The 12,117-nt window shown below is 43.5% G+C and overlaps 1 protein-coding gene across 1 annotated transcript in view; it reads right to left on the reverse strand.

The window, feature by feature from the left end:
• Positions 1-12,117, reverse strand: part of LOC120024882 (cingulin-like protein 1) — a 43,479-nt gene that overhangs the window by 12,284 nt on the left and 19,078 nt on the right. The window contains exons 9-13 of the mRNA XM_038969223.1: positions 9,788-9,994; positions 6,401-6,505; positions 5,117-5,269; positions 4,817-4,987; positions 3,165-3,326 (exon numbers count right to left, since the gene is read on the reverse strand). Of these exons, the coding sequence (XP_038825151.1) occupies positions 3,165-3,326; positions 4,817-4,987; positions 5,117-5,269; positions 6,401-6,505; positions 9,788-9,994 (798 nt within the window). The remainder of the gene's footprint in view (positions 1-3,164; positions 3,327-4,816; positions 4,988-5,116; positions 5,270-6,400; positions 6,506-9,787; positions 9,995-12,117) is intronic.

The raw sequence follows: 12,117 nt of genomic DNA on the forward strand, positions 1-12,117 counted from the left end.
TTGTGGCAAAATGGCTTAAGGACAACAATGTCAAGCTATTGGAGTGGCCATCACAAAGCCCTGACCTCAATCCTTTAGAACATTTGTGGGCAGAACTGAAAAAGCGTGTGCGAGCATGTTCGCCTAGAAACCTGACTCAGTTACACCAGCTCTGTCAGGAGGAATGGGCCAAAATTCACCCAACTTATTGTGGGAAGCTTGTGGAAGGCTACCTGAAACGTTTGACAAAAGGTAAACAATTTAAAGGCAATGCTACCAAATACTAACTGAGGGTATGTAAACTTCTGACCCACTGGGAATGTGATGAAAGAAATAAAAGCTGAAATAAATAATTCTCTCTATTATTATTCTGACATTTCACATTCTTAAATAAGGTGGTGATCCTAACTGACCTAAAACAGGGAATTTTTACTAGGATTAAATGTCAGGAATGGTGAAAACCTGCATTTAAATGTATTTGGCTAAGGTGTATGTAAACTTCCGACTTCAACTGTATGTGTGTGTATTTCAGGATGGCTTCCTGGATTCCAAAGCAGCTGATTGGTCGGCCCATCACTAATTGGAGCTCTGACCCCGCCCTCTCGTCAGGGGATACAGCTGACTGCAATTATCGACTCCTTCTGCAGCTTTAAAAGCCAGTGTTTCTTTGTTAGCAGAGAGAGCTTCTTTGTATGTCCTGTGTTGGTCTAGTAAATTTGTTGAAAATGGTTTTGTAGCTGTTCCTGTAGAGGTATGTGTATACTGTAGTACCTAGTGTTTTTGGTTTATTTAAATTGTCCACTAAGTTTGAATTATTCTGTTTCATTTGTTCCCAGGGAGGGAAGGGGAAGGCACCTTGGGAGTTTTTAGGCAAGGGGCCTGCGGGCATACATATACCTGTAGTATTTACTCTGTATCTGCACACTAGGTAAGACCTGGGCGGACCACCCGCTGTATTTTGGTTATCGCGCCAGGTGGTGTTAAGAATGGTTAGGCAGGTAAGGTAGGAGAGGGGGAACTAACTTTTCTTTGCTTTGGTTCCGTCCAGCCCCTTTTCCCCACTTTACCGTGTGAGGGAAGAATAAATTCCCTGTAAATGGTAATATTCTCTGCCTCTGTCATCCTTACCCGCACCTACAATCACATACATTTTTTTTCACTCCAAGGGGAGTTGAGTTGTAGCTGGGTGTTGCGTTCCCTCAAAGGCTTATGTAACAGCAGGGCTCAATTTCACCTTTTTGAACCTGCGGTTATACAACCTCTCTGATATCACAGAAACTGCTGCACCTGTATCAACTTCCATTTTGAGTCTCACATCTACCCTTACATACACAGTATGGTTTAGTAATGTCTTTACCTGTATTTAATACAAACAGTTCAATTCCTTTCACTTTACCCAACTCAGTCAGTGGCTAAAACAGCCGATGTCCCTTTATCAGATGTCTGGCTCTCATGTGAGATGTAATGCTCATCACTCTGGCGCTGGAGTGTGACGTAATGCTCATCTCTGTTGCAATGACGTTCTTGCCTCTCTCTCGCTGGTGTTTGTTGCCCTGGTGCTGATCATCGTTGCACCTCTCATCTTCCTGCAGTTGAAGTAAGGAGGCCTCTCCCTCCGTAGCATCCAGGTGCTTGTTCCATTTCGTTTGCTTCGTCATTTTTTTCCCTCACTTGACACTCCCGACATGCCCTGGCTATGTGTCCTTTCTTCTTGCACTCCCGACACTCAAACCTTGTAGCGGCACTCATCTGGCTTGTGCCCTTTTCCCGCGCAATGGTAACATGGTTTACCTGTTGTCTCTTTTCTTGGCAACGCTTTTCTTCTTGCCTGCATTTGCTTAAAGTATTTTGTGAAAACTGCTGTGCACTTTTTGTTAATTCAAAAGTATTGACTCAAGAAACTGAACAAATTTACATGTGGATAATGCTTTTCTTAAACTAGCCAAGTACTCACTAATAGACTCTCCCTCGAGTTGAGTCCTTGACTGAAACTTTCATCTTTCAGTAATAAAATTTGTACGTAGTGACTTTTCAACAGCGCGACCAACTATCAACATTTTTTCACTTGGTTTCTGTAGAGCACATAAGTCCATTAACAAATTGTTAGACTCTGCCAACAATAAGAAAAATGGCTTTTGACTTATCCTCGTACTTGAGTCCATTAACTTCAAAATACTGTTTGAAACTGTCCTCAAAGTGAAAATCCTCAGCCTTGCCGTCGGCACTAGCTTTTCTACAGACTGTCTCGACGGAGCTTGCACTTTCTTACTCGCTCTGTTCCCCTTCAGACAAACTCTGGTACCTTGTCGCCAATCTGTTGCAACCCCGGTTAAAGGAAGCAGATTATTTTTTGTTATTGCGAAGAGAAACTTGACAGTATAAAACATTAACATCATGAAGATGGTATTTTTCTAATGTGACAAGGGATACAACATAGCTGGTTCCAAGCTGAGTCCATCTGCACCCGCTCAAAGGAAGCACACTTGAATACCCTGGCCAACAACCAATGAGGGCCTGCCAATTAAGCTAAGCGCATCCAATCAGATCCATATTTCCAATATCACACACTGAACACGTGCACACCATTTTAACCAGATGTGCATAATAACATGCTGCTTATCTCAAACTACAATCTTCTGTTCTCTATCCATGGAATTAGTCCACTCAGCAAGTACTGAAATTCCCACAGAATTTGTCTCTTAACGTTCTTTGAACAATTTCAGAACATGCCCAATGTCAAACCAGTTGGAGAATGTTCCTAGAACATTACAAACATTTTTATTAAATGTAACCATGTTTGAACTTTTAGGAAACTTTCTGTTAAAGTAATGAAATACCAAGAAAATTTTATTTTGTCAAATTCCTTAAATGTGCCAAGAATGTTCTAAAACCAAGTAACTATCCTGCACTATTCCCAGAAAGTTGTGGGAAGGTTGTATGCAAAATAACCATAGGACAACGCTGCTCTCACCAAGCTCTAAGAAACATATGGTTCTCAGAATGTTATGTGCTAGCTGGGAACTGTTCCTTCCTCAGGACTGGAGTACAAACAAACAGATGAAATGGAAGGACTAGCATACACTGACTGAAGACAATTAATACAGCACAAAAAGTCTCCATGAACACGTGTAAAGTGTATAATTTAGAGACAATGTGAAATTAATAATTAAGATATTCCTCCATACCTCCATGAGTTTGACCTGTCGGAATTTGTCATCCTTGGAGTGGGCTTTGGTCTCTGCCTCCACCTCCAGGTCATAGACTTTCTGCTCCAGGGCCTTCTCCTTGAGCACCGAATCATCCCTCTCCCTCTTACACTGCCTCAGGTCTTCCTCCACATGGCTCAGCTGCAGGACACACACCACACATACTTTTAAAACAGAATGGAAAACAAGTTTTGTGAATGCCTCCTACTCATTTACCAGTACACCACAGCGAACAATAAACCACACATATGTGTCATACTGTTACAGTAACATCCATACCTGTCATGCATGCTTTAGCAATGCAATTTCAGCAGTGGCCACAAGATGCCATCTGTTCCTTTAACAATAGTGACTTAAGAGAAACTTTCAAAAACACTAGCCTGGTGAGTGAAGAAGATGAAAGAAGAAAATACATTTGTCTTTAGCAGGTCTCAATGTGCATGCTTATAAGATGGATGTTGGGGATTAGGACAGACTGGAGATCTGAAGCAGATGAAACAGTGACCTCATCACCAGGCTTTAGAGTGTGTCAGTTGGGAGGAGAGGAGGATGTGGGGTCAGTCATTCCAGCTCTCACAACAATGACACGACATCCCCCTCTTCCTGTAGACCAACTGGACAAAGATACATCAGCATATCCCATCTGTGCATATACATTACACTGGGTAGACTACATTACACTGGGTAGACTACAACACAAAGATGAACCCTTAGCAGCAAGGCCTCTCTCTTCTGTGAAACGGACACATTTCCATGGAAAAAGTGAGCATGTTATGGCTCACAATTCCAATGGTGTTTGGACTGAGTCTGGCCACCTGTCTTTAACCTACTGTAGGAAATAGGTTTTCTTTAATGACATTCTGCAGGGGTTAGTAACTCAGACACACAATGAGGGAGGACATTATTAGATCAAATAAACAATGCTTATCCCATATTCAACAAAAACATTCCAAACATTCCAAAGTGTTTAGTAGGTCAAACCATACCCAATGAGGAGTGGCCCTGGGTTATAACAAAATTATGTGGTGCAAACCACAGCTACTAAGGAGTTATATCTAGATGGTGAAAATGAACCATAGTACTGGAAAAACATTAGCTGGAGAATTCCTAAATTGAGGCAAAATGCCATGAAGAACTTTACAGAGGCTCACTCCAAATTCCATAAGCCTACCTAGCTACAACTCCCTTAATGTATGAGAACAATGGATGTAATGTAAGATAGTCACAGCTAATACTTTGATATATTGTTCAATTAAAAGAGGTTCATAAATTCATCCTAGTGTCTGAAGTTCTAGATTGCTAAAACATTCTGATGCTTCACCAATAGAAAAACAATGACTCAGATTTATTTTACCACCCTCCACAGCTCCAACTCTTCATACTAAACCACAGATATCTATGAAAATATAAATTATCTAACCTCTTTAACCTTGTAATACCACCAGGCCACCAGGCATCTACAGCTGTGAGCTTCTGGTCCAGTTCAGGGCAAAGGGGAAGTATAAGAGGGGAGAGGACACACATTCCAAAGCCATGACCTCACTGTACAAACCCTGAGTGGGGGTTTACAACACACTGAGTCAGGACAATGGCTCATCCTCCATTGTCATGGGGACCACTGGCCAACCCACCTCCTCCTGCAGGGACTTAGCAGCCAGACAGGACTTGTCCAGCTCCACACCCCGTTCCCTCAGCTGTCTCTGAAGCTCAGCCAGCTCCCGACGGTTCTTCTCCTTGTACACGTCTATCTGCTCCTGCAGCTCCTGGGTGGACGACTGAGAGGCCTCCACGATCTCACTCATCTACAGGGAGAAAGTAGAGTTAGCCTTGCTAACAAACAGACATGCATGCACACACTGACACATCCCTGTGGTGTGATATTTAATTGACTAAAACAAGGATGTCCGAAGGCTTTTAGTTGGTCCACTCACCTCCCTCTGTAGTTTCTCCACTGTGCGGTCCAGCAGACTCCTCTCGTCCTCTATCTCATTCTTAGTGTTCTTGAACTGTTCTTTCTGACTCCTCTCCTCCTTCAGCCTCTCCTCCAGCTCTCTGTGGTCATGGTTCAGCTTGGTCAAGTTCCTCTGGAACAGAAAGAGTTTAGAAAAATAGGTCAGAATGGTAAGGAGGACCAGCACTTATGCTTTATTATTCTCACCAGTAAATTCTCCCAAGCTTGTGGTCAAAGCCTGGTCAATCTTACCTGTGCATCCTCTAACCGTGTGGTCAAAGCCTGGTCAATCTTACCTGTGCATCCTCTAACCGGGTGGTCAAAGCCTGGTCAATCTTACCTGTGCATCCTCTAACCGGGTGGTCAAAGCCTGGTCAATCTTACCTGTGCATCCTCTAACCGGGTGGTCAAAGCCTGGTCAATCTTACCTGTGCATCCTCTAACCGGGTGGTCAAAGCCTGGTCAATCTTACCTGTGCATCCTCTAACCGGGTGGTCAAAGCCTGGTCAATCTTACCTGTGCATCCTCTAACCGGGTGGTCAAAGCCTGGTCAATCTTACCTGTGCATCCTCTAACCGTGTGGTCAAAGCCTGGTCAATCTTACCTGTACATCCTTTAACCGGGTGGTCAAAGCCTGGTCAATCTTACCTGTGCATCCTCTAACCGGGTGGTCAAAGCCTGGTCAATCTTACCTGTGCATCCTCTAACCGGGTGGTCAAAGCCTGGTCAATCTTACCTGTGCATCCTCTAACCGGGTGGTCAAAGCCTGGTCAATCTTACCTGTACATCCTCTAACCGGGTGGTCAAAGCCTGGTCAATCTTACCTGTACATCCTCTAACCGTGTGGTCAAAGCCTGGTCAATCTTACCTGTACATCCTTTAACCGGGTGGTCAAAGCCTGGTCAATCTTACCTGTACATCCTCTAACCGTGTGGTCAAAGCCTGGTCAATCTTACCTGTACATCCTCTAACCGTGTGGTCAAAGCCTGGTCAATCTTACCTGTACATCCTCTAACCGTGTGGTCAAAGCCTGGTCAATCTTACCTGTACATCCTCTAACCGTGTGGTCAAAGCCTGGTCAATCTTACCTGTACATCCTCTAACCGTGTGGTCAAAGCCTGGTCAATCTTACCTGTACATCCTCTAACCGGGTGGTCAAAGCCTGGTCAATCTTACCTGTACATCCTCTAACCGGGTGGTCAAAGCCTGGTCAATCTTACCGGTACATCCTCTAACCTTGTGGTCAGAGCCTGGTCAATCTTACCTGTACATCCTCTAACCTTGTGGTCAGAGCACGGTTGGCACGTGACATCTCCTCCTCCTGCTCCTTGATTTCTTCTAAAGACTCTTCCAGCTGCCTCTTCTCTATCTGTGAGTTTACACATACACATTAACATACACCAGCATAAGACAATAGGTAACAGATCTGATCTTCAATGTGAAAAGTTTTATTACTGTCAATCTGATTGACACTCCTGTGCAGTTTACAGTGGCTCTCCTTTATATAACTAGCAGCTCATGTTACACCCGAGGATCTGTCTTTTTCAGCCATCTATTTCCTGTGTTTGAGGGACGCAAAATCCACTTGTAACTTAAATCTTGCTGAATTGATTGCTTTCATTTTACTCCTGCGACTGTTTCATACTTTGCTTGTGCCTGTATTTTTTATTCGTTAACATTACGACTGCGGAAATGATTGTAATGACCTGTCAAACACACCCCGGTAACGGCTGAAATGGGGTCAATGGAATACAATGTCTTTCAGTTGAATCTATAATAACGCTAAAGCTTCGTCAGGGATTTAACGCAACGCCTCGACAATTACATCACAAGAAAGAGAAGAAAGAATTGAATACAGTTGAAATGTTTACAAATTACATGCGCTGAAATGATTATTGTGATATTATGTCTGATCTCATAAACAATGTAAAGTATCTTTAGATATGTTTAATTTAGAGCAAAGTGTGTTGATTTTTAATCCAAGGATATCCTGCTATTGACACACTTGTTTAATTAATGAGGCAGCCTAGACAGCGCATGTGAGTGCGGGTAGGGTAGACAGAGAAAGTATTTGGTAGTTGCAGCCCTGTTATGCAAGAGAACTTGACAACAGTAATTAATGAGGCAGTCTAGACAGCGCATGTGAGTGCGGGTAGGGTAGACAGAGAAAGTATTTGGTAGTTGCAGCCCTGTTATGTTAATGTTTCCATATATGCAAATACACCCTGTGTATTTATGCAAATGAGGAACATAAAATATATATATACAGTTGAAGTGGGAAGTTTACATACACCTTAGCCAAATACATTTGAACTCTGTTTTTCACAATTCCTGACATTTAATCCTAGTAAAATTCCCTGTTTTAAGTCAGTTAGGATCACTTTTTTTTAAGAATGTGAAATGTCAGAATAATAGTAGAGAGAATGATTTATTTCAGCTTTTATTTATTTCATCACATTCCCAGTGGGTCAGAAGTTACATACACTCAATTAGTATTTGGTAGCATTGCCTTTAAATTATTTACCTTTTGTCAAACGTTTCGGGTAGCCTTCCACAAGCTTCCCACAATAAGTTGAGTGAATTTTGGCCCATTCCTCCTGACAGAGCTGGTGTAACTGAGTCAGGTTTCTAGGCCTCCTTGCTCGCACACGCTTTTTCAGTGCTGACCACAAATTTTCTATAGGATTGAGGTCAGGGCTTTGTGATGGCCACTCCAATAGCTTGACTTTGTTGTCCTTAAGCCATTTTGCCACAACTTTGGAAGTATGCTTGGGGTCATTGTCTATTTGGAAGACCCATTCGCGACCAAACTTTAACATCCTGACTGATGTCTTGAGATGCTGCTTCAATATATCCACATAATTTTCCTTTCTCATGAAGCCATCTATTTTGTGAAGTGCACCAGTCCCTCCTGCAGCAAAGCATCCCCACAACATGATGCTGCCACCCCCGTGCTTCACGGTTGGGATGGTGTCCTTCGGCTTGCAAGCCTCCCCCTTTTTCCTCCAAACATAACGATGGTCATTATGGCCAAACAGTTCTATTTTTGTTTCATCAGACCAGAGGACATTTCTCCAAAAAGTACGATCTTTGTCCCCATGTGCAGTTGCAAACTGTAGTCTGGCTTTTTTATGGCGGTTTTGGAGCAGTGGCTTCTTCTTTGCTGAGCGGCCTTTCAGGTTATGTCGATATAGGACTCGTTTTACTGTGGATATAGATACTTTTGTACCTGTTTCCTCCAGCATCTTCACAAGGTCCTTTGCTGCTGTTCTGGGATTGATTTGCACTTTTCGCACCAAAGTACGTTCATCTCTAGGAGACAGAACGCGTCTCCTTCCTGAGCGGTATGACGGCTGCGTGGTCCCATGGTGTTTATACTTGTGTAATATTGTTTGTACAGATGAGCGTGGTACCTTCAGGCATTTGAAAATTGCTCCCAAGGATGAACCAGAATTGCAGAGGTCTACAAAAAAAATTCTGAGGTCTTGGCTGATTTCTTTTGATTTTCCCATGATGTCAAGCAAAGAGGCACTGAGTTTGAAGGTAGGCCTTGAAATACATCCACAGGTACACCTCCAATTGACTCAAATGATGCCAATTAGCCTATCAGACGCTTCTAAAGCCATGAAATCATTTTCTGAAAATTTCCAAGCTGTTTAAAGGCACAGTCAACTTAGTGCATGTAAACTTCTGACCCACTGGAATTGTGATACAGTGAATTATAAGTGAAATAATCTGTCTGTAAACAATTGTTGGAAAGATTACTTGTGTCATGCACAAAGTAGATGTCCTAACCGACTTGCCAAAACTATAGTTTTTTAACAAGAAATTTGTGGAGTGGTTGAAAAATGAGTTTTAATGACTAAAACCTAAATGTATGTAAACTTCCGACTTCAAGGGCCTCCCGGGTGGCGCAGTGGTCTAGGGCACTGCATCGCAGCGCTAGCTGCGCCACCAGAGTCTCTGGGTTCGCGCCCAGGCTCTGTCGCAGCCGTTAGGGAGGGTTTGGCCGGTAGGGATATCCTTGTCTCATCGCGCTCCAGCAACTCCTGTGGCGGGCCGGGCGCAGTGCGCGCTAACCAAGGGGGCCAGGTGCACGGTGTTTCCTCCGACACATTGGTGCGGCTGGCTTCCGGGTTGGAGGCGCGCTGTGTTAAGAAGCAGTGCGGCTTGGTTGGGTTGTGCTTCGGAGGACGCATGGCTTTCGACCTTCGTCTCTCCCGAGCCCGTACGGGAGTTGTAGCGATGAGACAAGATAGTAATTACTAGCGATTGGATACCACGAAAATTGGGGAGAAAAGGGGGTAAAAATTTAAATAATAATAAATAAATAAAAATAAATAAACTTCCGACTTCAACTGTATATATCTACAAAGACTGATACAATAAGATAATGTATATATGGGTGGATTTACGTTTTTCTTTCTTTATTTGACAATAAATTGAATACCTGAATTCCCACCAAAATCCCTTTGTCCATGCCAGTAAATGGTTTATGCGCTATAATTCATGTGATGGATTATACATATTCTAAAAGTTTGGAGTATCTTCATCCACTGTCCAACAGTTGCATTTATGCAAATTGTTTAAAAAACATTTAAACAATTTCTATGACCGTTGCTACAGTACATTAGGTTTCTCTGTTCTTCACCTCAAGCCGGCTGACTCTGTCCCCCAGCTTGCTCTCCTGTAGCTTGGCATCATCAATGATGCGGTTGAGTTTGGCCACTTCGTTCTCCAGCTCCTGTGCCCGCTTTCTCAGCTTCTCGGCCTCTTGGCTAAGACGTCCCGCCTGGCCCTCCACTGCCCCCTTGGCTGCCTCCACTTCAGCCTTCTCCTTGCCCACTGCAGCACTGCTCTGGAGAACAGACAGAAGGGTCAGTACAAAGTAAATACAGCGTAGAAAGATGCAACGTTGTACAGAAAAGGACACAATACTGGCTTGACAACTGGTTAAAAACAAAAGTCTACGGTCTTATTTACAAGGCAACTCAAATTCCTTCACAACTCCTCCTCAAAGAGACTCCCAAAACAACTCCTTCATGACAAGCTCAAGGGGATTTAAGAGGTGGATGCATGACAATAACTCTAAGCCTCCATTCACCTCCCATTGAACTGCCTCTACTGCTGTAGCTTGGCCCACACAAAGACAGCATGTCACCCGCAAAAGGCTGGGGAGATTGAGGTGAATGGTCCAGTCCAGTAAATCTGTCCACTTCATTCTGAGTCCCCTGAGCATGACCAACAACAATGTCTCAATAGCTTTACCTGCCAGAGTTGTACAGTTGTGGGGCTGCTGCTTAAGCCTTATGGCTCTCGCTTGTTCACCGCTTGTCACTAAACATGATCAAATTCCATAATTAGATGACCCACTGTTGGTGGCAGCCTGTCTTTGTATGAACTTGGCTGCTGTGGCAGGACACTGTGAAAGGAGGTCCCTGTGTGCTTTGCCTCTGCCCAGTTTTATCAATGGAGAGCCTGCCCTGGCTAGCCTGTCCTAAGGGACACCAGTCAATGCACTCGGGGAAACCTGAATTCTGTCTTCATGTCACCTCTTAGCTGACAACAACACACAGCACTATCTAGCCCCGCATTAACTTTTGCATAGAAAAACAGATAGCAGGTTTTGCTGTGATGATGCTGTCAGAGAGGGATTTACTTTATATCCTGAATGTGACAGTTTAAGAAGATATTGTAGCAGCCAGGCTCCCGACATATTTGTTCAAAAACAAGAATATCTGGAAATGAGGCTATGCTTGACAGAATGCCAGACAACAGGTTTGACAGTTTCTTGTTCTGTTTACTACAGTGAGGAATACCCGTGCTGCACGCCTCCACAGAAACAACCAGGAACTTACGTTCATATGGGGTTGACTACTGATACAAAGGCTATGAGTTTTCCCTAACCAGGAGAAACTAGAAGCCCTAGATAAAAGTTATACCCAAGGCCTAGAGTTTTTCCTGGTTGGATCACATGGCTCCTGGCCATTCTCATTACAGTACTAGGCCTATATTTAATTGACTAAATATGATTATGTAAACACAGGTTATATTTAAGCAATAAGGCACGAGGGAGTGTGGTATATGGCCAATATAACATGGCTAAGGGCTGTTCTTATGCACGAGGCAATGCAGAGTGCCTGGATACAGCCCCTAGCTGTGGTTTATTGGCCATATAAATTTTAAATTTTACCTTTATTTAACTAGGCAAGTCAGTTAACAAATTCTTATTTTCATATATATATATCATATATCACAAACCCCTGAGGTTCCTTATTGCTATTGTAACAATGTGCGCTGAGAGTCGGGAAGCAAGTTCAGGGACTGAATCATTTAATAAATAAATGAAAATATAATACAAAACAAGAAACACGAACAACTCACAGACATGAAACAGAAACAATAACGCCTGGGGAAGGAACCAAAGGGAGTGACATATATAGGGAAGGTAATCAGGGAGGTGATGGGGTCTGGTTACCAACGTAATTAGAACAGTAAAAACACATGTTTTGTCATACCCGTGGTTTACGGTCTGATATACCACGGCTTTCAGCCAATCAGCATTCAGGGCTCAAACCACCCAATTTATAATGTAGGCTATCAGTTTTCTCCCCATTCATGTTATACAGTATGCAGGCAGGGAGGGACTGTTCATTATGAGGAGGAATGTCTGCTCCCAGGGGGATTAGAGGCAAACGGTGCAGATGAACACACTGTGGTTCAATTCCCCTTAGCCTCGCCTGGACAAGCAGACAGGCACCTCTCACTGGACAAGTCCAAGAAAAGCCTATGCATACACACACTGCACACACCTGACGCACGTACCTGTCACATACTCCGCTCACACCTGACGCACGCACACAGACGCATCTGTTTCACACACACACACACAAAGACACACAAACCCTGTGCTCCAGGTGAGCACCAATGCTGACTCACTCAGTGGAGAGTGAAAAACCATTCACTAACGAAACAGCATGA

Source organism: Salvelinus namaycush, chromosome 30 (assembly GCF_016432855.1).
Source record: "Salvelinus namaycush isolate Seneca chromosome 30, SaNama_1.0, whole genome shotgun sequence".
In the NCBI taxonomy this organism is placed as follows: domain Eukaryota; kingdom Metazoa; phylum Chordata; class Actinopteri; order Salmoniformes; family Salmonidae; genus Salvelinus; species Salvelinus namaycush.